The 25,964-nt window shown below is 40.0% G+C and overlaps 1 protein-coding gene across 3 annotated transcripts in view; it reads right to left on the bottom strand.

Moving 5' to 3' along the window:
• DENND5B (DENN domain containing 5B) overlaps positions 1–25,964 on the bottom strand; it is a 212,163-nt gene that overhangs the window by 52,645 nt on the left and 133,554 nt on the right. For 2 of the 3 annotated variants that reach the window (XM_053554201.1, XM_053554202.1), the window contains 6 exons: positions 23,034–23,570; positions 18,644–18,875; positions 13,023–13,173; positions 6,346–6,439; positions 1,735–1,866; positions 363–515 (listed from right to left, as the gene is read on the bottom strand). In XM_053554201.1, coding sequence (XP_053410176.1) covers positions 363–515; positions 1,735–1,866; positions 6,346–6,439; positions 13,023–13,173; positions 18,644–18,875; positions 23,034–23,570 — 1,299 coding nt within the window. Of the gene's footprint in view, positions 1–362; positions 516–1,734; positions 1,867–6,345; positions 6,440–12,388; positions 12,679–13,022; positions 13,174–18,643; positions 18,876–23,033; positions 23,571–25,964 lie in introns of those variants that run through there. The other variant, XM_053554203.1, reaches the window with a different exon arrangement.

The following is a 25,964-nucleotide window of genomic DNA, read 5'->3' as shown; positions in this document are numbered from 1 at the left end:
CATGCTGAATTGCTAGATAACTTAAAATGGTAAAGAACTGTTAATTCTGGCTAGCAGATTTTTTTCCTGGATAGTGCCAAAAGCAGACATTTAATGGAATTTTGTCTCTGCATTTAATGGGGATATAGTCTATGCAATGGATGTGTTGTTTCACCCTTTCCTGCTTACCAGGAAAGATCCCCAAACCACCTCCTGACCACGGGTTATGTTTTCTTCTTCTGGAATTAAAATACCTATGGCAGACTACTAGTTATCTTGTGAAAAGGAACATACCATTTTTGACATCCCTTTTTCTCCTTGGTATACTTCTCAACAGGGCTCCTATAACTGGCTATGTCTCCAGGACCTCCTGAGACTGTTACCTGCTTGACCTGTAAGCCATGACTCCATATCCTCTCCAGTAGGTCACAGAGGCTGGCGATTAAGGTGTTCTCCTCCAAGCCGGTGATATTTGCTTCTCCATGGCCCAGTTCCACTGCTTCATGTCCCATCTTTTCTACCAGCATGCGTTTTGTCTGAAAAGATTATACATTTGGTCACAAACTACCCCAGCAGTGAAACCAAAAACCAGCAAGTCAATTACTGGAATAGGAGCTCTGCCTTCCCTTCATTTTACCTCTAATTGCATATTTTTAATCACCTTGGGAACAATATCTTCTTAATCTTTGTAGTCAACTAACTAGAGTAATATCATCTGTGTGGTTAGAGAAAAGGAGGGTGACCAAAGAGAAAACAATATAATATTTATATGCTTCATTTAACTACACTGAGGTAAAAACCGATATAAGTAGGCAGCTCTAAGTTTTTTAAGAACTCTAATGGTGAGTGAACCAGGACTCTTTTTCCCCCATCCTTCCTCTTTTATCTCTTCTTTGTTCCTGAGTATGCACCGAAAAATGGACAGGAAATGGAAATAAGTTTCATATAAGATAATCCACCTCAGTCTTAGCAGCCCTTACAAAATGTAAATGACAGAGGATCTACTTCTTTTAGGCAGTTCCTCTAGTTCAGTGGTTCTCAACCTTCCTAATGCCGGGGCCCTTTAATACAGTTCCTATGGGTTGCGGCGACCCACAGGTTGAGGACCGCTGCTCTAGTTTATGCTGAAAATAATATACTGATGCTGAAAATAACACATTTATGAGAATGCAGAGAAGGTACCTAAGAAACAACTGTCAGAAAAAAAAGGGAATGAAAATTATTGACCAAAATGATGTTTTGAGTTTTGTCAATTAATACAGCAAGTTCTTTCAAACAGAGATATCTGAGAGGAGACTTGGAGTACAATATATACATGAACTTACACCAGAGCTAAGGTCTTGTCCCTTTCAGGCATACGAACACATGTATGGGAACAGGTAAGGTTGTATGAAGGTATATACACAGACACAACAAAGGTATTGTCATTCACAGAAGTGACAACACTCTCGACACAATTGATGAGAGGTTTAATACACCTGTCCACACTGGAGAGGACGATAGCCATGGCTGAAAAGGTTAAAACAGACAAACAAAAAAAAACAATGCACAGAGCTCCCGTGTCACTGATTCTATGGGAAATGGAGAACCCATGGAGATTCAATACCTCGGCAAAGAGCAAATGAGCTAATGCCACAGCAGAAGTTTTCTTGTAGGAAAGTTACAGGCTCAAATGGGGTTGACCCAGCTCAGCTTAGACTCACACATGCTGTAAACATGAACGCGCCCCCTTTGGCATCCATGAGTAATACGTACCTTCATTCTGCATTCTTTTAATAAGCCTTCTACAAATTTCCAGTTGGTCTGTGCAATCACCGCAGGAGACAGGTCTGACAATTTGGGTTGCCTCAGGTTTTTGCCTAAACTTCGTGCCTCTTGCATGTATTTCTAAAAATTAGAGAGTATTTTAAATGTATAAACATTAGATATTCTTCTGATCTCCTTAACCTTACACAAACGTGCAAGAACAAGCAAGATGCAAAAAAGGCTGTTGGTGTATGTGTGTAACAGCAATGAAACTTTTAGTGGATCAGAGTACACTGGTATTCCACCCACAACCTGTTAATGCCTGTGAAAAAGAAGGTGAAACACCATCAGGTTAAAGCTCTTTCAAAAAAAGATAAAATTCATTTAGTTTTTTTTTATTGGGAATACCCAAGGTAGTGACTTAGTCAGGACTGTGGCTGAGATAAAAACATGTAGGTGTCCAAGGTTCTGCGGGAGCCCAGTGGCTCTCAGGTCAAAACCTCTACTCCTCTTCCCATACAGCAAGAAACTGGATGTTCCCCTAGCCTCTTGGGCAGTGCTCTCCAAACTAACCCTGTGCACTCAAATCAAGTCACAACTGTAAAATCTGGAGTGCTAGAAGCTGGTTGTAACTAATTTTGTGACCTCAGGCCTAATAACAATTGTTTGTTCCTCTCAGTTTATTTGCTAAAAACCTATAAGATCACCCTGAACAGCAGGATGTGCTCCAAATGCAGGAGGCCTACTCCTGTGGGATGTTTGCAAAAGCCCTCCCTTGCCTTGTTCCATAATCAAGGGAAAGTGGGACCATTGTGTTACTTTCAGAGTCTGTGGCAACTCTGCAATACTACAGAAACTCATTCCAATGTTCTGGAGCCTAGGTTGGTGAATTTCCATTAAAACAAAAAATCACTACTCAGGAATAGAACAACATGGGCCCTCTTTTCTTTGTACGATACCTTTGTAAATGTTTGTCCAGATACCTTATGTTTACATCAAGATCACAGGGCAGAATCCTCAAAAGGTCCAAGTATCTTAGGATCATATTTAGAGAATAACCGCTCTAAATTATATAGTAAAATCTTGTATGTGTGTTTGCAGGAGGGAGATTGAGACTGCCAGCCAGCATACTATACTCTCCCACTGGCACATACGTGAAATCTGTCTTCACTATCTTAAGGGAAGAACCTGATATTGTAGGAAAAGATTTGTAAAATCTTTAGCATTCTTTAAATAAAAGGGAGTTTGTACATTTCATATAGTTCTCCTTTAGAAAAAAAGTAATCTGCTTAAGCTGGTACAGATAAAAAAAAAATCCTGGGCAGCGCCTGTGGCTCAAAGGAGAAGGGCACCGGCCCCATATGGTTCAAACCTGGCCCTCGCCAAAAACTGCAAAAAAAAAATCCCATTGATTAGGAATTCAACTAATCAATTTACCTGCTACTTCCTAACCTTCAGGATCAAAGGCAACATTAACAGAATAATCTGCTTTTTTTCCAGTCCAGTAATTTTAAGGAAAGATTTAAAAACCAAATGAACTTTGTAGGCATACTTTCCATAGCACTATGTATACCTCTTTCTGATTCAAATATTTTTAAGAGGGTCAAAGAAAGAAGGGAATAGTAAGATGAGAGACAACTATTATTAACAGAGAAGTCGAATGCAACAATGTTTATAGGAACATTCTGAAGATTAGTTTTCAAATAAACATAAGGAATGAAAACTGTTTTAGACAAATCAACCTAAGATCTAGGGCAGGATATAAAAATTCCTACAAAGAACATTTGGATTTCCTATTGTTTCAGGTTATACTACTGTTATCTGGAATATTAAGTACTGGAGATAAAAGGTTAGTAAAAAGAAATTTTAATTGTTAAATGTTTAAAGAGTTCTTTTCCCTCTAGCCTCAACTCTTCCATCTTTGAGACTTACGCAAATGTAGAGCCGCAATAAGACTCAATTCTCTAGAAGTGGTAAGTATCAAACTTAGCTTAGGAAGAAACATACTGGCTAGAAGAAAAGGAGTGAGGAATGTGGTTAGCCAAGAGGCTGAGAAGAAACCTTTGGCATTTCTCTTTTTTTTGGAATATATAAATAACTTTTTCTTCTGAGATGGGGGTCTCACTACGTTGCCTCAGCTGGTCTCAAATTCCTGGGTTCAAGTGATCCTCCCACCCAAGCCTCCCAAGTAGGTAGGACTACAGGTGCAGAATATCACACCCAGTCTGAAAAACTTTTTAAAAGCCAATAACTGGATTAAAAATGAAGTACTGTAAAGTTTATGTGCTTTTTTTTTTTCTTTTGGCCAGGGCTGGGTTTGAACCCGCCACCTCCGGCATATGGGACCGGCACCCTACTCCTTGAGCCACAGGCGCCACCCAGTTTATGTGCTTTTTTATATAAATGAAAACAAGCTAGATGGGGACTGTCCTTCAAGCTAGATGGGGACTGTCATATTTAACCAAGTACTCAGCACATATGGGTATAGTCATCAGTCAACAGTGGATCCCCCTGAGGTCATGTGCAAAGTCTCCTCCTGAGCATCTCTGCTAGAGCCACAGAACTAGCAAAATTCCATGGGCACCCACAGAAAGGACATAGGAAGTAGCGAGTAAAAATCTCCTCACAGTAGGAAGGGAGGCTGCCTCTGCATGTTACAAAAACAGAGCAGTGCCTTTCAAGTAAACAAAATGATAAAAATGGAGAAAAAAAGACACCTTACACAGGGAATGTTTTTATGATAAAGTCCATTTCTCTAAAGAGGAAAGTAACCCCAGATTTCTTCTGAGATTGATACTACTCTATCCTTTATTTCTGTCAAGGACAAAAAGCAGCAAACTACTACAAACTACCTATGAAAATATATACTACTATTTAATAAACACCAAATTAACTGCTCCTGAACACAGCCTTGTCCTGAATTTCCTAATAAACATTCTATCTCTTAACTGATGCTCAATTTGTGAAGATAAGACCATTGCAAAATTAAATAAATGAAATAATAGGGAAAAAAATATAAGCAAGAGTCCTGAGTTTTTGAGCCCTTAAGTGAAAAATGGGTTGTGTGAGCCGGCTGGGGGGGGGGGGGGGCGGAAGGGAGGAGTGCTGCTTGCAGTCGGGTGTCCTGGCCCCACCCCGCCTGTGTGTGCGCCTTTTAATGCTAGGCGAGTCTCTCAGGCTACAGCCAAAAACCACGTCAAATCGCACACGATGACCTCAAAAGTTCCTTTTAGCACTAAAATTCTATGTTGACGACTGGATTTTCTGACCACATGTAAAATAGACCAGAAAGAGTAAATTAAAATGGTGTGGAGATAAAACGCAGCAGAAGAAAAACTGTTTGGAATGGAATCACTTCTGCACTTCTGTAAAATGCTTAAACAAAGGGGAGTTTGTATATTTAATACATTTTTGCCTTTGGAAGAAAAGCAATTTGATGTCTGGTACCAAAAACAAAAAATCTCATCGATTAGAGATTTGAATGGTCAGTTTTACATGTCAACAGCATAGAACCGCTCACGTCAGCACACACCAGCACAAAAAGGCACCAAATCCGAGAGGAAACAGAGGGCAAAATGGAGAGGTGAGCTCTGGCACGAGGTGACGTGAAGCGTTCTAGAGCTATGTGCTGTGTGCACACACAGGTGTATCACTCGGGTGGCAACACAGACAAGACTGGAGAGCATCTGGAAAGCTCTTTCCGGCAAAGAACATACCAGGCAGCACTCAGAGAAGGATTTTTTAGGAAGTCGTGCAGGAGGAGGTGGGCCCTGATCCCACTCCCAGAATGCCATGGAGTTCTGACAGACCAAAAGTTCCCCGGAAGGCTAAGAGGATGAAGACGTGCCAATGACAGAAGAGCAAAAAAGAAAAGGATAGGGAAAAAGAGACAAGCAGAACAAGCATGCATAATGACAGTATCACAGCAAAGGGAGGGGGAGAGAAGACAGGAGCCAAAGAAAAGCACGCACAGGCGAGGCTTCAGTTCTTAAGAAAATGGTTAAAATCATATACGTATGACACATTAACAAACAATAAATGTTTGGAACGATGTTTTCTGCTTTATTTGTACACATCTGAGGTCAGAAAACTGTTATCAAGTCTTCTGTTTTCTTTATCACAAGAAATAATAAAAACTTATAATTTTTCATTTGTATAATGATGGTTTTTATTTTCAAAGAGTACAAATAAAGCAAGAGAAAATTACTTTAAAACGTTTAAAAACACCTTTAAAAATGGTGTTAACAAGCCAAGAAGAAAGCACAGGCAAATATATCTTTACTTACAATTAAATTGTGCTTGGAACCTAGAAATGTCTGTAATTCTTGTACATTTCTCTCCAAACAGGAGACACACTCACTAAAAATTTATCCTATTTCGCTTTTACTTGATAGAGTACACAGAAAGACTTATTTTAGAGCCTTATTTTAGCTGTATTGAAATTACAAAAAAAGGAAAAAAAGATTTTGCTACGTCAGTAAAAAAGGATTAATACTTTAAAATATAACTGAACCTTTTATAAAAAGGATACAAAAGAATCTACACAATGACATCAGCTGGGTTGGATAAGCCCAGTTCATGGCTCTTACTTCAAGGCTTCCCAGGAGGGCAGCCACATACCTCCCTCAAGTCGTTGTCCAGCCCCACGTGCTCAGAATGCTGGCGAAGGCGCTCTTTCCTGCGCTGTGCAGTGGCACTCCGACTTACCCAGCGACTGCAACAACCCAACAAGAAAAACATGTAGTTCTTATCCTTAAAATCAACACAAAAGACTAACAATACCTATTTTTCAATCAATTTTTAAAAATATATAACAGCTTTATTAAGATATAATTAAAATACCATACAATTCACCCAATCACAGTGTACAAACCAGCAGTTTTTTTAACAGTATATTCACAGATTATGTGCTGAGGTTAAAGAAGGCACAGTATCTGGCCAGACACGGCGGCTCATGCCTGTAATCCCAGCACTCTGGGAAGCTGAGGTGGGTGGGTCACTTGAGCTCATTAGTTTGAGGTTGCTGTGAGCTAGTCTGAGGCTATGGTACTCTAGCACAGGTGACAGAGTAAGACTCTGTTTCCCCCACACTCACAAAAAAAGGCACAGTATCAACACACTTTAGATATCTGTATATAAAATAATAAATTCTGATCTTAGTCAAGTTAATATTTTATTATATTAGACATGTAACAGGGATACCTTCACTTGATCAAAGTAACATTAGGGATGAGTAATTTTTTTTTTTTTTTGAGGCAGAGTCTCAGTATGTCGCCCTTGGCAGAGTGCCATGGCATCAGCTCACAGCAACCTCAAACTCTTGGGCTTAAGCAATTCTCTTGCCTCAGCCTTCCAAGTAGCTGGGACTACAGGTAGCCGCCACAACACCCGGCTATTTTTGTTGTTGTTGTTGTAATTAATCGTTGTTTGGCAGGCCTGGGCTGGGTTCAAACCCGTCAGCCCTGGTGTATGTGGCCAGCGCCCTAACTACTGAGTTACAGGTGCCAAGGCTGGATGAATATTTTTTAACACAAAGGAGAATGGTTTTCAAAATCCATAATTTAGAATTACTTAATTCTAGTGTCCTAAAAGAATAGAAATGTGTAAAGTTTCCAACTTTTATGAACTCAGAATTACAGGATATGTTTTCTATAAAATTTTCCTTTAAAAGAATTTTTTTTAAAGAGATGAGATCTTGCTATGCTGTCCAGGCTGGAGTATAGTAGCTATTCATAGGCATGATCATAGCTTACTGTCGCTTTCTGGGCTCACATAATCCTCCTACCTCAGCCTCCCAGGCAGCTGAAACTACAGGTACATGCCACTGCATCTGGCTTGAAGTTTCAAAATAAAAAAAAAATTTGAGACAGAGTCTTACTCTGCTGCTCAGGCTCGAGTGCCATGGTGTCAGCCTAGCTCACAGCAACCTCAAACTTCTGGGTTAAAGTGATCCTCCTGCCTTAGCCTCCTAAGTAGCTGAGACTTCATGTACCCATCATGACATGTGACTAATATTTTTTCCTGTTTTTAGTAGAGATGGGGTCTTGTTCTTGCTCAGGCTGGTCTTGAACTCCTAAGCTCACAAATTTTCCTGCCTCAGCCTCCCAAGTGCTAGGATTACAGGAGTTTCCACATTTTTAAGGAATAGTCTTCTAAATTTAAGATTCAAACTACTAAGAGTGAGTCTCATCTGTAAAGTCTAAGGGTTGGATTTGATGACCACTGTGATTCCTTTGGCTCTTAAAATTTTATGACTGCGTTTCTATGAAATGATAACTTATATTTATCAGTTGTTTTGTGCCTTAGATCCAGAAATCTTCCCTAGATGATGCAGATGTAAGAGGGATTTAAAGAAATATAAGGATGTTTTCCTCAATTCAAAGGTCATTTTGTAGCCAGCCTCACTATCTGGACAGGCTCCAGTTAGTGCACACCACTCAAACCCCTCCACTCTGATTATCACCTTCAATCACTCCTCTATCCCCAAAATAATCTTTCTGTGAAGAATTCCAACATCTGGCTCAGTTTTCTTTCTGCTAAGGAAAATAACAAAAACTATAAAGATAACTTAGCTTTACAATTCTGGGGTCCCCTAAAAGGCAGTAACTTCACCCACAACCAGGACATCACACTAAATCAAAAGACCATCCAGAACTTGTCAACCTCAGAAATCCTGAACTCTACCATCTTATACACTGACCTCCATCCCCCGTTACAGTGGCTGTCCCATGCCCTGACTCCCACTTATAACCCCTCACATTTTCTATTACTGCTTAAATCCTGTGCTAAACCAACCTAAAGTACTCCCATACTAGTGCCTTCTCCTCTGTACTGACCCTCTCCCTCCTGCCTTATCTCCCCTTTTCCTTCCCTGTAGGCTAGTTCCTGATTTCCCTCATGACTACCCACAAGTCACCTGCCCTTTTTCAATTCTTCCTCACTCCCCTCAAAGATCCTCATCAAGTACCACTGCTCAACTGATGACCCACTCATGCCCCCTTCTTTCTGCCCTCTCCATAAACGAGGCATACACACAGATATCCTCATCTTTCTCCAATCATATAATGTACTAGCCAGAGCTCAAAATTATTTCCTCCATCTGCATCCTTTAAAAACTTCTTAAAAGTTTAATTTAGGGCGGCGCCTGTGGCTCAGTCGGTAAGGCGCCGGCCCCATATACCGAGGGTGGCGGGTTCAAACCCAGCCCCGGCCAAACTGCAACCAAAAAATAGCTGGGCGTTGTGGTGGGCGCCTGTAGTCCAGCTACTTGGGAGACTGAAGCAAGAGAATCACTTAAGCCCAGGAGTTGGAGGTTCTGTGAGCCGTGTGAGGCCACGGCACTCTACCGAGGGCCATAAAGTGAGACTCTGTCTCTACAAAAAAGAAAAAAAAAAGTTTAATTTCATTTTATCTCTGAGACAAAGTCTCTTTCTGTCACCCAGGTTGGGGTACAGTGGCAAGATCACTGCTCACTGCAGCCTTGAACTGCTGGGCTCAAGTGATCCTCTGTCTTAGCCTCCTGAGCTGGGACTACAGGTGCACACCACCACTCCTGGATAATTTTTAGGTAGAGACGGGGGGCCTTGCTACTTTGTCCAGGCTATTCTTGAACTCCTGGGCTCAAGCAATCCATCCTGAGTTAGCCTCTCAAAGTGCTGGGATTGCAAGCATGAGTCACTGAGCCTGGCCCTACTTGCATCCTCAACCAATTCCCTCTTTCCTTTCTCAACTTGCTCATTAGTCACCTCTGTTGCTGTATTGCCAACTGTATTGCATGCTGATTTCTCTCTTGGCCCTCTGTAGTTAGGTTTAAATCTCTTTCTTTACTACTCTCATGCAAAAATTCTTAAAAGTATTTTGATATGATCCTTCTACTTATTTACCTTTGGGTTACCAGTCTACCTCAAATCAGTCCTTCTTCTGAAAATGCCCTTAGTGAAGCCACTGAAACCTAAATGCCAAAGTCAATGTCCATTTTCAATTCTTAGCTTCTCTCTCTTACACATTTTATACTACTGATCATTCCTTCTACTTTAAAACTACAGCAATTTTCAACTACCTTGGTGTTTCCAATGGATCAGCCCTCTCACCTTTGAGACTTTGTTCAATAGTTTTTTTTTCTTCATAGCCCTTATCATTATCTGACATTTACATGACATTTACAATAATTTTACATATTACTTTTTTATTGTTTGGTTTTTTGCATTTGAAAGCAGAGGTTTTTGTTGATTTGTTCATTGCTAAACTCCTGGTGAATAGAACAATCCTCACATCTAGTGGGAGTTCCATAAAGATTTGTCAAATGAATGAATGAGCAATCTAATGCTATCAAAAGGAAATAAAAACTGTTAAACTAATAGTCTACCCAAATCAAAGTGACTCAAACAATTAGGCTACTTTATAAATATGAGAGAAAAAACCTGATAATTAATCTTTTCTAATGGAAAATTCTCATAATTCTCATCTGCTAATGAAAAATAGGATATGGTATCTAAAATCATAAACTGGAAAGTTTGAACCCTCACAGGTATCAATCTCTTTGCACATTTTAAATTCAGTGTTTATAAGCAGGGACAACTCTTCACTAGAAGATGAAACCCTAAAAACTAAACTAAGATAAAAATTTCAGTCATTAGGGGCGGTGCCTGTGGCTCAACGGAGTAGGGCGCCAGCCCCATATGCTGGAGGTGCTGGGTTCAAACCCAGCCCTGGCCAAAAACTACAAAAAAAAATTTCTTTTTCAGTAATTATTCACTTCTGTCTTGTAAGCAGCAATTAAATTCTAATAACCTTCCTCTCCAATACTTTAGTATAAACTATGGCAGCCCTAGGAAACTAATATAGATAATAAAAGTTTAACTTCTCTAAATATCATTAGATAGGATTGAAACCACCCTTTGTAAAATTAAGGGCCGCAGAGTGGGAACTGTGGTAGGGGCCTGAATTCTGCAAAGGTATAGATAGGTATAGTTTAAAAAATAACCAGCCATTGTTTCCTAGCTTGCTTTCCTATACTTGCTTACTGTTCAGGGGTCATGTAACTGACGGTCATAAGACTTTTAGCTTTCTAAAATGCTCTCACAGATAACACTACCATTGTGAAACCTAAGACTGGTCTTGGAGGTATCTTTCAGACCCTGTATTCTAAGGACCAATTAATCCAACTAGGTCAACGGCCCATACCAAGGAACTGACTCAACCAGTCTTGTGAAAATGGTTCCTGTGATGCACCCAGGAACCAACCCAGTGCAAAAAGACAAATTTCTACACCCCCATGATTTTATACTCAACCTAACCAATCAGTAGTACCAACTAGCTAGCCTCTCCCCACCAAACCATCCTTTAAAAAATACAACCTCCCGGGCAGCGCCTATGGCTCAACGGAGTAGGGCGCTGGCCCCATATACCGGAGGTGGTGGGTTCAAACCCAGCACTGGCCAAAAACTGCAAAAAAAAAAAAAAAATACAGCCTCCCTGTTAAATTTAAGTCAGCCTTACCACAACAATTGCTAGTGTCTCTGAATTCTGTTTATTTACTTTTTTGCTAATTTATTTATTCTAGTATATAAACTCAAAGTGTATAATGTGATGTTCTGACACATACATAGTGAAGTAATTACTGTGATCAAGGACACTAGCATCATAGTCACCCTCCCACATAGTTTCCCTTTCTTTCTTTGTAGTAAGAGTACCTTAAATCTACGCTTTTAGCAAATTTCTGGTATAAAATTCAATATTATTAGTACAGGCTTCAAGTTGTATGATCCCGTCTCTGAATTTGTATAGTTCTTCACGTTTGTGTCACACACATTCATGCAAGTGTACATTGCATTTTCCTTACATTAATTGTTGTCTCTCTATAGGACAAGCTATAAAGTCGGAAGGACCTTCTATGTGCTGTGACCTATGGAAAGTTATTTCTTTTCCCTGTGTCTCACTTTTCTCCTCTCTTCAATGGAGACATTAAGAATTGGTGAGATGGGCGGCGCCTGTGGCTCAGTCGGTAAGGCGCCGGCCCCATATACCGAGGGTGGCGGGTTCAAACCCGGCCCCGGCTGAACTGCAACCAAAAAATAGCTGGGCATTGTGGCGGGCGCCTGTAGTCCCAGCTACTCGGGAGGCTGAGGCAAGAGAATCGCTTAAGCCCAGGAGTTGGAGGTTGCTGTGAGCTGTGTGAGGCCACGGCACTCTACCGAGGGCCATAAAGTGAGACTCTGTCTCTACAAAAAAAAAAAAAAAAAAGAATTGGTGAGATAGTGTATGTGAAGAATCTGGTTAAATGTTAAGAGCCCAGTCAATGGCAGCTCCCATGGCCATAATCAAATAAGACAATATACATAAATTGCCTAGTACAGTGCCTAGCTCATGTTTGGCCCTCAAACAAATTTAATTCCCTTTGGTATGATAAGTACATTATTGGCATTTCTTTATTTCATTTTCACTCGTAGCAAAGTTTTCTCAAGGGTAAGGACTAACTTTATTTTTTTAAGCTGCTCAGTTTGTGTGAACTCATGTTCCATTCTCCCTATTCTGGTAAGGCATTATTTTCCTGGTTCTTCCCCATCCCTTGTTTCACTTTCCCTGTTCTCCCCACACCTATAATCATCTTCCAAATAAACTACTGGCACCCAAACCCTTATCTCACATTCTACTTTTGAGAAGACCCAAACTAAGTATGGAAAAAGATTTAAATGACAGAAAATGATGATACCTCTGTGCAAAATAGCAGAAGAACTTTCAGTATTGCCCAAGGCATTTAAGATGGGAGATGTTAAGTGAGTGAAGCTGAGAATAGAATTCATTCATTTATTAAAAACATATTTATTAGCAAAAAAAAAAAAAAAAATACAGTCTCAGGCCCAGTGTGGTGGATCCCATCTGTAATCCCCAGGTGTGAAGATTGCTTGACCTCAGGAGTTCAAGACTAGCCTGAGCCAGAGCAAGACTCCACCTCTACAAAAAACAGAAAAATTAGTCAGGGATGGTGGTGTACTCCTATAGTCCGCTTCCTTCTATGCAGTGGCCAATAGAACCCAGGTGGGTGGTAACAGGATTAGCATTATATTTAAACAGAGACATTTAAAGTATGACTATTCCCAAGTGTACTTTACTTGAAAAAGAAGAAAAAGTCTCCAGACTCTGGATTTTTGTTTTTTAAAAGTCAAACGCTCATTCAAAGGCATTAATGTGGTCTTGAAAAAAAGCAATCTGATAGATGTTTAATGGTTAAGCACTGCAGAGCATCCCACTCTACACCCATTCCCTCAGCCAGCTACTCATGTGGAGAACATGCTTACTTGTTGTTGGTTGGTCCTGTTGCCAAGACATCGGACTGTAACTTTGGAAAGAAACCTTGCTCATATTTGCCTTGACCAATTTTCATATCAAGCAGATGTGGATGGATTGCAGTGTGATCCATTTTCATTAGTCTCTGCTCAATTGATTGGGCTATAAATTAAATTTATAACAAATTAGAGACATTTTTTCAAAAATAATGTTTCATGCACTCATACATTTACAGAGAACTCAATCATTCTGATACTCTGACATCGATTTTTATACACTCTTCAGAAATCATAACAGAGGGTGGATATAAAGTTCGTGTGCAACTTACTATGTTATAAACTTTTAAATTGCACGTGAATTTTATGTCCACCCTGCATAAATATAAAAAAAGTTAATTTAGGTAAATATTGGATGATTAATTTTCATGGTATTTTCTTTTGCCTTTGTCAAAAGCAGGGCAGCAGTACTGAACAAATCTATAATTCAGTATTTACAGTTTCCCTTAAGTGAGGGAAACTTACATGAAAATATGGCTTTAAGTACAACACTGAAATAGTTTTCTTCAGCAGAGAGACAACTGTAAAGAGAAGGAAAAGCAAGGCCAGTAGGCTTATTACTTTATTTCCTTGTGCAAAGACCTAGTAAGTGTCCGTCCTTCTCCATCTGTTAAACAAGGAACTGTGAAGTTTATTACCTCACTTTTAGTAACAGACACATTCCCATTAGTAGGAGTCATTTAGGAGTGTTTATTAGATCAAGAGGGTAATGCAGAGAAAAGTCAAAGAAGTCAAATAAGCAGGCATTTAGAAAATGTCCAGAGGATAAGAAACTGGCCTTTGGAAGAATTTCATAGGTCAAAATTCAATGGATTACTCAACATTTTTATTTTAAAACCACTTAAAGTTAGGGATGTTGGAGGTTGTTTCAAAGTGATGTGTTTCCCTGGTAAAAACCCTAAAACTCCCCTTAATCTTGAAAGTTTCCCTCAACAGAATAGTCAAGAGAAAATACAGTATTTGGAAAGACAAGGTCACCCATCCTTTGCCTAGGGATTATTAAAAAATGGAGAATAAGCAATAATTGTGTTTATGTGATAAAGAGAACACTAGGGAGCTGCCAATCTTTTGGCGTAGAAGTAAAGCGGCGCCTTTACAGAATCAGCTTATTTGCCCCGTTACAATACTAGTAGATTGGCTCTTGCTGGTACTGCCTACACATATTCCAAAGCTTTTTTTTTGAGGATGGGTCTGTCCCATGTTCTCCATTCTTGTCAAAAGAACATATTTCATGCCATTTTATGTCAGATTATAAAATGGAAAGCTAGCTGTCTGCAGGATGGAAGTTACTACTGCTCCTTGTGACTTAAACTTCAAAATGTTAGATATAAATTTTAAGCTCTGCTAATGTTCCCGCATAACCTGTAAGAATGTATCTAAAACCTTCTTGAATTTGATTACATGTATATAAAATTTATTTATTTTTGGAGACAAAGTCTCACTCTGTCACCAGGTGAGAGTGCAGGGCTGTCATCATAGCTCACTGTAACCTCCAGTTCCTAGGCTCAAGCAATCCTTCTGCCTTAGCCTTCCAAGTAGGTGGGACTACAATTGCCTACCACCACAACTGGCTAATTTTTTCTATTTTTGGTAGAGATGGGGTCTTGCTCCTGCTCAGGTTGGTCTCTCAACTCCTGAGCTCAAATAATCTTTCCACCTTGGCCTACCGGAGTATCAGGATTACAGGCTTGAGCCACCGCTCCAGCCCTCATTATTATTTTCAGTGTACACATATAACTTGAAACTTCTCTTGAAACACAGTCATATGTTCTATGCTGGGCAGAATATGTATGGCCAAAGAATATTATATTTTAATATAATGAAATGACATTTAATTTTTACCAATGCCCCCCGGCTCTCCACAACTCTAAACTGTCTATGCTTTGTAATATTTATAAAAATGAATGGATGATTTAGACAAAATAATGCCTAGATTCATGGCATGAATTCTCTGAAGTCTGCCAATTTTATATTCCATGAAATAGCAAAAAATTCCATCTCTGCCAATAAATGCTTCTATCCTCATGAAAGAAGGGGAAAAAAAGGAAACAGTTTCAGTTTTTCCACTGACTTTAAAAGGATAGAGAAATCCATCTGATATTGAGTTGTTTTCCTTTACTTGAAAAGTTTTTTGAAGACAAAAATTATGATTCACTCCAGGGTTTATACTGAAAACTGCCACAGGGAGCATAATACAATACTACTTTTCAGTGATTATACCACCAGTGAATACTGAACATTCAGAAATTATTAAATGCCTGCTTTGAGAGGTCAGGTATGTTAGATTTTTGAGGGTGTGTGCCAATATTCATCTGCTATGGTGGGTAAGGAAAAAGAAAACTGCATTACTATCAGCTTGTTGTCTTTCTACACAGAAATCATGAGGTTCTGGTGCCACGATATCAACAGTAGATAGCCTGTGCCTACAGAGTTCACCTGTAAATTCAAAATTCTTCATGGTTAGAAGCAAAACAAAAGCAAAAGGACAACAACAAAAGAAAAAAATAGATACAATAATACTCCAGCCTCTACAGCTTTTGCGGAAGTGGGAGGAGGACAAATTTCTCCGATAAATGAAATACCTGAATGTTTGTGAGGGGCAGCCACAGTCACAATCAGTTGCCTCTATTTAAAAAAATTTTTGGTAGGGGCGGCACCTGTGGCTCAGTCGGTAAGGCGCCGGCCCCATATACCGAGGGTGGCGGGTTCAAACCCGGCCCTGGCCAAACTGCAACCAAAAAATAGCCGGGCGTTGTGGCGGGCGCCTGTAGTCTCAGCTACTCAGGAGGCTGAGGCAAGAGAAATCACTTGAGCCCAGGAGTTGGAGGTTGCTGTGAGCTGTGTGAGGCCATGGCACTCTACCGAGGGCCATAAAGTGAGACTCTGTCTCTACAAAAAAAAAAAATGTTTTTTTGTAAATTAATTTCCCAGAAGAGTAGTGCTTTAGCCTAATCTCATTTTCATATATGTTAAATCCATAATGGAGGCCAGGTACAGTGGCTCACGCCTGTACTCTAGCGCTAGCACTCTGGGAGGGTGAAGCTGGTGGATTACCTGAGCTCATAATTTCAAGACCAGCTGAGCCAGAGTGAGACCCTGTCTCATAAAAAAAAAAAAAAAAAGGACAGGTGTTCTGGTGGGCACCTGTAGTCCAGCTAAACTCAGAAGGCTGAGGCAAAAGGATTGCTTGAGACCAAGTTGGAGGTTGCTATGAGCTATGAGGCCTCAGCACTCCACCCAAGGTGACAGAGTGAAACTCTGTCTCAAAGAAAAGAAAACAAGGCTAGGGGGCGGCGCCTGTGGCTCAAGGAGTAGGGTGCAGGTCCCATATGCCAGAGGTGGCGGGTTCAAATCCAGCCCCGGCCAAAAACAAAAACAAAAACAAAAAAAAGAAAACAAGGCTAGGGCGCCAGTCACATACACCAGAGCTGGCAGGTCCATATCCAGCCCAGGCCTGCCAAATAACAATGACAACTACAACTACAACTAAAAAATAGCCGGATATTGTGGTGGGTGCCTGTAGTCTCAGCTACTTGGGAGTCTGGGGCAAGAGAATCGCTTGGGCCCAAGAGTTTGAGGTTGCTGTGAGCTGTGATGACACAGTACTCTACCCAGGGTGACATAGTGAGACTTTGTCTCAAAAAGAAAAAGAAAAAAGAAGAGAAGAGAAGAAAAGAGGCTGGGCGTGGTGGCTCACGTCTGTAGTCCCAGTGCTGTGGGAGGCCGAGGCGGGTGGATTTCCTGAGCTCGGAGGTTCAAGACCAGCATGAGCAGGAGTGAGCCAGAGTGAGACCCTGTTTCTACCAAAAAAAAAAAAAAAAAAAGAAAGAAAGAAAAAAAGCCAGGTGTTGTGGCAGGTGTCTGTAATCCCAGCTACTTGGGAGGCAAAGGGCAAGAGAACTGCTAAAGGAAAAAAAAGAAAATAAAAAAAACCCTTCAAACTAAGAAGAGTGAAAGCCAGCTGAAATTGAAAGCAAAATAAAAAAAAGAAAGAAAATAAAAAAACCCACAAAAAAATCCACAATGTTACATTTTCAAAAGAGTATTATATAATATAATATCTATGATGACAGTAGGAGCACAAAACTCTCAGAGGCTGAAGGGAAATCTATTTAATTGGGAAGACTGTGGAAGCACACAAATTAAAGAATCCATGTTTGGCTCCATTTACAAAATTCTGTCAGGAAAAGAGAAAGGAAATTTGCTCAACAAGGTAACATACTATTCACAAGGCTATAAAAGCGCTATAAGTCATATTATTCTCTGAACAAGTATAGACAATTTCATTTATTCCATCTCCTCAATTTCCAGAAAAACAGGTAATCACCACTTCCTGAATGGGCTCTCCCCCTTTCAAACCATCAAACAACAAGGTGATGTTTCAGAGACCTCTAGGCTTCATGAAAGACAATTTACATATGTCCTTCCTTAAATATGCCAAAACTCCAGCATCACCATTCCTGACTTTTATCTGTTTAAGTAAAGTAGGAAAAGAAAGCAAGCGAGAGGCAGTGCAAGGAAGCAGCACATGTGCCCTCTCCTCATCTTCTAGTGGAGAAGCTGCTTTCCAATACTCCTACGTTTATTCAAAGGGAAAGCAATAAATGGGAGGGGACACAGACAGTAGATAGTAGATATCGGTCTATTTAGCAAAGAACATTCTGGGAACCAGGCATAATGCTGTGTAGATTGCCACGTTTTAAATATTCTTTATTGAAGGAACAGCCAACGTGGTATTATGCTTTCAGGTGTCAGAATCAGTCAGACACGGGTTCAAACCATGGCGCCACCAAGCACCAGCTATGCAACAACAGGTGAGTTAACCTCTCAGCATTCTCAGCTGTAAGATGAGGATAGTAATAAAATAAAATAAGTAAATAAAGACAAGAGTGCCTCTACTTCCTCACTGGTAAAAGCAAATTAAAAAATACATGAAATATCCCTAATATAATGACTGGCACACAGTAATGTATACATGCTGGCTAGTAGTAGAATTACTTATTGATTGGACTGTATTATATACTGCTGACAGACGGGCTGAGACTCATAATTCTCTGACTGAGGGAATAATTCATTTCAGGGTTGGGGGAACCCCTAATTTGAATGTAAGAATCCAGAGATTTATTATAATTTCAGTAAGTGAAAGCATTATAATTAATGGCACTACTAAAGCAAATATACTGTTTTCGTTACTTAAATAAGGAAGCATTTCACATAAGCTATTTTAAATTACAATCCCTTTTCTTCGTTAAGAAGAAGAGCTGAGAAGTAAAAGGGAAACGTTAAGTAGCAAGATAGAAATAAACTTCTTTTTTTCATTAAGGCAAAAGAGAGAAGACAAAAACCATAGCAACCTTCTATACTCGATTCAATTTATTATTGTTCTTCTTTTAAGGGAAGAGGAATGTCAACTAGGAATGGGGACTCGTAGAAACAGAAAGAAAACTATACTGAGCCCTTCATGCTATAGTACCAGGATTAGCTATTGAGTCTAAAACTAAAAATTAATTTTGTAAACAACATGTAAAAAGAAATGATGAATTGGGATCTAATTGCAAAAGGCATGGCAAACGTACCTGCTTCTTTTAAAGTGCTGCATTTCTGATATATAGATGTCCGCAAGGTGGGTGCCCTGACATTATAGAGCCTTATTTTATCAATCCGAGAGTCAAAGACCCGAAGCAAGGGATCTTTCTCTTCCCACTGAGACATAATTTTATTGTCAATGAAGGTGGCAAACATCTGTGTTTCAATGAAGCGTGAAAGAAATGGCAGGTAAGGCTCAGGCTGGTCAGACAGAAAGGAAGCCTGTAATGAAATGTTCAGGAAATCATTAGTGCAAAGAGACCATTTTAGTATTACATAACAAGTCTAAAAGTTATGTTGCCACAGTTATTCTTTTTAAATCTTATAACACACAAAACTGACACTTGAAATTCAAAAATCTTTAAAAATCTACTTTACCTTTCCTTCTTCTACATTCATAGAACTTTAGGTCACTTCATCTTTAGCACTGATCTGACCTTCCAGAACTTACATTCTGGTCCTTATGACCATTATGTAGAAAAGAGAACATCAGAATCATTAATGAAAGATGGTGGATAAGTTGCTATTCCATTGTCAAACATCCATTTCACTTACCATTTTGATCCCTTTCTCCAATGAGCTATAATTTCTTCTGATCTCTACTCCTAGCCTATACAATGTACTTCCAAGTCATAATACAGGGAGACAATTAACTGATATAGTAATGATATATACATTAGCAATAACCTTAAAAAAAAACAACCTGGGGGGAATGGGGGGGAAGAGAAAAGGTAGTGGGGAGGGAGGAGAGGGGATCGGTGTGCTTCTACCTAATGGACACAATGTAAGGTTATATGGCACACCTCCTGGTTGCAAGACACAACTACAACAGGGACCTCATCTAACAAATGAAAACAATGTAACCTAATCATCTGTACCCTCCTATTAATTTGAAATTTTATTTATTTAGTTTTTGCAGTTTTTTGGCCAGGGCCGGGTTTGAACCCGCCACCTCTGGTATATGGGCCAGCGCCCTACTCTTTGAGCCACGGGCACCGCCACCCCTAATCTGAAATTTTAAAGAAAAAAAAAATCGAATTTGTGTTTATAGGTGAAATCTTTTTGTTCTTCAAGTGGATGTATACGAGTGTCAACTCTAGGCTATGTGAGTGTCAACTCAAGATCAAACTCCTTACGAGCCTGGGCTGACACAATTGTCTGGGCCATAACAACTTAAAAAAGTAATGCCTGGAAGCTAGGTGTAGTGGTGAGTGCCTATAGTCCCAGCTGTTTGGGAGGCTGAGTTGGGAGGACTGCTTGATCCCAGGAGTCTAAGATCAGCCTGGGCAACAAAGAGGAACCCTGTCTCAAAAAAAGCATTGCCTGAAAAACCATCAGAAGCAATCCTTTGGAAAATGGACAAGTTGTATACCTTCCCGTTACTAGCTTGGTTCAATACACTGTAATCAGGCACTAATTTTCTGCTGCTCTTCAGGCTTGATTTAAATAAGAATTTGAATTACCCTACCCTAGCTGAAATTTGTAAGTGAATTACTCCTTGGGTTGCAGGGTTGGTTTTGCTTTTCATTTTTTTTGAGATGTAGTATGGAAGAAGCCAGAAGGGGAAAGAGAAGGGTAAGTTCTGACATAAGGTTACTTTTTCAACACTCACCAGCTTCTTCCTAGCATATTTATCGCTCATTTTTTTCTTTCTTTCATTTATTTATTTATTTTTTGAGACAGAGTATTGCTCTGTTACCTGGGCTGCAGTGCAGTGGCCTCATGATAGCTCACAGAACAACCTCAAACTCCTGGACTCAAGTGATCCTCCTTCCTCAGCCTTCTAAGTAGCTGGGACTACAGGTGTCCACCACCACACCTGATGAATTTTACTCTTTTTTGGTAGAGATGCCAGGCTTGCTCTTGCTCAGGCTAGTCTCGAACTCCTGACCTCAAGCAATCCTCCTGCCTTGGCCTCCCAGAGTGCTAGGATTTCAGGCATGAGTCACTGCAGTTGGTCCCTATTTGTCTTTCATTCTGAAATTCAGGAGGCCTTTTAAAATTTTCTTATAGAAACTCACTTTTTTTTTTTCTTTTTTTGTAGAGACAGAGTCTGCCTGTACCGCCCTCGGATAGAGGGCCGTGGCGTCACACGGCTCACAGCAACCTCTAACTCTTGGGCTTACGCGATTCTCTTGCCTCAGCCTCCTGAGCAGCTGGGACTACAGGCGCCTGCCACAATACCCGGCTATTTTTTTGTTGCAGTTTGGCCGGGGCTGGGTTTGAACCCGCCACCTTCGGCATATGGGGCCGGCGCCCTACTCACTGAGCCACAGGCGCCACCCAGAAACTCACTTGCTAAATTTAAGTACAGGATATCCTAAAGGTTGCCATACATAAGAAAATTAACAAACTCATATTTTGTATATTTTATCAACAGAGAAATATTTTGTAAATGAAGATACATGTAGCTATAATTTCACATTTTCCCTATATTTTTGATGTTTATACCCTCAAGGACTACACAAACATTTGGCTTGTAGGACCAGTATGTCCTATAAATATTCCTAGTGAAAAATGAGATGATTACAAGCCTTCAGGAATCCAACATTAAACTTCCATTTCTTTAGTGGTTATATATAAAGGATTCCATTTACAGCTTGAAGCTACATAAAGACTAAGGAGGAAGAAAATATCAGGGTTTTATTTAAATAAGAAACTGAATTACCCTATGAATAAACCAGGGACATACACAGATTAGTTCCAAGCTGGATAGGATAGAGTGTAGAAAATGGTTGAGCTTAAAGAGAAAGGAACCTAAGAAACAAGAATATATTTGGTAGAATTAAGCCCTTTTAACATTAAAAGAAGTTTTCTCATCAGAACTTAAGTGTTCAATGTAATATATTATCCTCTATCAGAAGAAAAAATCTGAAGTCATAAAATTGTCTTTTATACTATACACCTTTATACAGATTTTTAATTAGAACTTGTTATTTGTCAGATGTTCCAAGATTGTAGATTACTCTTTTGGAATATATCAGCCCCTTTGGGAGGCCTTTCATGACATGAAGATGCCACTTAGCAAAAGCCATGCATGGCTCCTTCTAACAGCAGTATTATGTCTGAACAATCACGGAGCGGGGAGGAGACTATACCGAAGTGATCTAAACAAGTTAATGTACATCCCTGAGTGCTTTTGTGTGAAAAGAAATCTGGGTGATAGTTGAAGAAAATGTGGCAAAAGAATATAGCAAACTTCAGAAAGAAGCTTAAAATGGTATCAATTTCTGTCTTCCCTTTCCAAAAACTTAGAAACACAGTCTTCAACTTACAGTTATAAAATCCTAGAATGAGATCAAAATTTGGCTTTTGAAACTAACTTCTAACCTAATACCTTTACATGGACAAGTTGTGACTTCATTATAGGATGAAGACTAAGTTTATAAACTTTTTTAAAATAGAAGGGCTAATTTTATCTACATGTTTGTTTGTTTACAGATAGAGTCTCACTCTGTTGCTCTGTGTAGAGGTTTATGGCATTACTCATAGCAACCTCAAACTCTTGGGTTCAAGTGATCGTCCTTCGTCAGCCACTTGAATAACTGTGACTATAGGCACCTGCCACCGTACCCGGTTAATTTTTCTATTTTTTTTTTTTAGTAGAGATGGGATCTCACTCTTGTTCAGGCTGGTCTTGAACTCCTGAGTTCAAGGGTTCCTCTTTCCTTAGCCTCCCAAAGGGCTAGGATTACAGACATGAGCCACCAGGCCTGGCCTTGAATAAGGAATAAGGATTTTTCTAGGAAAGGAATAGGCCTCATTTAAGTAGACTTGACCATAAAATAAGAGTAAGTAAAACCCTCACAAGGTCAGCAGTGTTAATAGATTTTAAAAACCAGTGAAATTTAAGAATTTCTATAATTGAAGCATCATCAAAGTACAGAAAAATCTTAAAATGAGATTATAGGCAATTTAACACATGATGAAAAGATCAGCTTGATGAGTTAGTTGATCTTTTTTTTTTTTTGAGACAGAGTCTATGTCGCCCTTGGTAGAATGCCATGGCAGCACAGCTCACAGCAACCCCCAACTCTTGGGCTTAAGTAATTCTCTTCCTCAGCTTCCCAACTAGCTGGGACTACAGGTGTCTGCCACAATGCCTGGCTATTTTTGTTGTAGTTGTCATTGTTCAGCAGGCCCAGGCCAGTTTCGAACCCCCCAGCCCTGGTGTTTGTGGCCGGCGCCCTAACCACTAAGCTATGGGTGGCAAGCCTGATTTGTCTTCTTGGGAAATTATTTTATCTAGTGTAAAATAATGGTAAAGAAAAGCTCTAAATGGGATAGAGAAGAGGAAAAATGTTTGTTTAAATAAGGTTTACAAAATCAATAATGTAGCCCATTAAGAACCACAAAAAGGGAAACTCTGGTTCTTTTTACTTTGTCAAAGTTCTGCATCTGTTCCCGGTTGGTAAGCCAGGATTCCATGTCCTGGGCAGTCTGAATCACAAATGCTTCATAATCTGCAAACATCTGTGTAAAGCGGTTAGCGAAGACCTCTCGGAGCTGCACATTGAGCTGGTAGTCCCTTAGCTCTGCCTCTTCACACTGCAGTTTTACATCCTTGTCTTTTTCACCCAGAGAAGCAGAGAGGTCCATTTTTTCCACAGTCACGCCAGTCCGTTTGGCCAGAGCCTGTAGTCGGGCTATGGTTTCATTGCCCTTAAGAATCTCATACATGCTGATGTTATTAGTGGAGACATTGCCATTCTTTTTGTCATTAACCAAGTCTTTCAGAACTAGGTTCTTTAGTTTAGTGGTACTCTCACTGCAGTGTAGGCTGCCCTCAGGAGAGATCCCAAACTGAAGAAGAACTTCTGAGAGCTCCTGGATAAAATCCACTTTATTGGGAAACTGTGGAAATTCTTCAGGCAATTCAATAAAATGGTTGTCAATATCCACGAAACACAAATTAGCCTGAAAGAAAAAAGAAATATAAAGGTTTAAAATAAAGGAATTTTATGTTCTAAAATATTCTTGTCAACTATTACAAACAAAAGCATGGATTATGATGACTTTTTATGTTAATCTTCCCACAGTTCAGAATTTTTTATTCTTTCAAAATAATCTCTTTTGCCAGAATTTTCCCTGATGTGAATATTTAATACAATATTTAATATATGTAAATAATTTTCTCTGGGTCTCAGCAATGTATTACAACCTGAACAAAATTCTGTAATATTTGACAGTGTACTGGTAAAATGCTCAATGAATGAGCCTGAACTTTGTCATTCCACTGCTCTAACAAAACATGTAATTTAGAATTCATAGTAATTGTTAAAAAATAGCAGCTGCAGTACCCCAAAATAAAATCAACTCGCAAAGGTCAATCCAATTCACAGATAATCCACAAATTTCCAGCTCACCCCAAATTAGCTAAACCACCTGAACAGCAAAACCATTTAAAAGCAAAGACAGGGGGAGAAGGCAAAAGCTTGGATAACTACAAATGGTTAACCCTGGAATTATTCTTCTTCTTATTTTTGTTACTTTTTTTTTTTTGAGACAGAGTCTCACTTTGTCACCCTTGGTAGAGTTCTGTGGTGTCTCAGCTTACAGCAACCTCCAACTTCTGGGCTTAAGTGATTCTCTTGCCTCAGCATCCCAAGTAGCTGGGATTACAGGTGCCCGTCACAATGCCCAGCTATTTCTATTGTTGCAGTTTAGCTGGGGCCAGGTTTGAACCTGGCACCCTGGGTATATAGGGGTGGCCCCCTACTCACTAAGCCACAGACACTGCCCCAGTTAATCCTGGAATTATTATTATTATTATTTTTGGGTTTTGGCGGGGGCTAGGTTTGAACCTGACACCTCCGGCATATGGGACTGAGTACGTCCTACTCCTTGAGCCACAGGCGCCGCCCTAACCCTGGAATTATTAAGAGTTGAACTCAGGAGGTACTTTTGAGTTGAGAAAAAGAGATAAAAGAAATCAGAGCATTTCTTTTTTTTTTTCTTTTCTCTTTGACAGAGAGTCTTACTATGTCATCCTTGTGGAGTGCCATGGCTTCATAGCTCACAGCAACTTCAAACTCTTGGGTGTAAGAGATTCTCTTCCTCAGCCTCCCAAGTAGCTGGTGCCCACCACAATGCCCAGCTTTTTTTGGTTGTAGTTGTCATTGTTGTTTGGAAGTCCTGGGCTGGATTCAAACTTGCCAGCTCTGGTGTATGTGACTGGCACCTTAGCCGCTAGGCTACGGGAGCCAATTTTTTTTGCAGTTTTTGGCTGGGGCCGGGTTTGAACCCACCATCTCTGGTATATGGGGTGGGCGCCCTACTTCTTTGAGCCACAGGTGTCGCCCTTTTTTTCTTTTTTAGAGACAGAGTTTCACTTTATGGCCCTAGGTAGAGTGCCATGGCATCACATAGCTCACAGCAACATCCAACTCTTGGGCTTGAGCGATTCTCTTGCCTCAGCCTCTCAAGTAGCTGGGACTATAGGTGCCTGCCACAACATCCGGCTATTTTTTGTTTTGTTTTGTTTTTGTTTTTGCAGTTTGGCGAGGCCGGGTTTGAACCCGCCACCCTCGGTATATGGGGCCGGCACCCTACCGACTGAGCCACAGGTGCCGCCCTGTTTTTTTTTTTTTTAAGTTTACTTACATTCTGGATTTGGAATTTATCAGGTACCTGATTGTAGTAGACTTTAAACAGTATTTTACCTTTACTATCCATACTCTCTCAATCAGAACTAGATTGCTAGTGAAAAAGATTGTGCTCCCCGAAGCCTTGTGTTTCTCTCCCTGTCTCTCCTACCTCCAGGTCACCAAAAAGAGCACTTATACTGTCCCTCTGATAAGGAATGGCAAGGTAAGGTAAAAACAAACAGTTGTTTATCATCTCTTTAATTCCTATTCCTCATATTAGATGCCAATGAGCTATATATATAGTGAAATTCCAAATTAAGCTCAACAGAAACACAAGATTTCCCCCCATCCAAAGCCAGATAATCAACAATAATTCCTACAGCCTGGTACTACCCTGTTTCCCTGAAAATAAGACAGTGTCTTATTTTAAGGTGTGCTCCCAAAGATGCACTAGGTTTATTTTCAGGGGACGTTTTATCTTTCCTGTAAGTAAGTCTTATTTTCAGAGGATGTCTTATTTTTGGGGAAACAGGGTACCTTTGAATCCAGCCCTTTAATTCTGCAGATGATGAAACTGAGGCCCAAGAAAGTAGCTGACTCCCTAGCACTTGCTCCAGATGTGCACCCTCAGTCTGGGGGCCTGTGGAATGCCTCCCCCCATTTTCCCTATCTATATCTCTGTTGCCAGTTATTCTAAATAAACTAAGAGCTAAGAAGTCACATC

This window comes from Nycticebus coucang, chromosome 12 (genome assembly GCF_027406575.1).
Source record: "Nycticebus coucang isolate mNycCou1 chromosome 12, mNycCou1.pri, whole genome shotgun sequence".
Taxonomy (NCBI): domain Eukaryota; kingdom Metazoa; phylum Chordata; class Mammalia; order Primates; family Lorisidae; genus Nycticebus; species Nycticebus coucang.
This window is presented reverse-complemented; position numbering and strand designations above follow the sequence as displayed.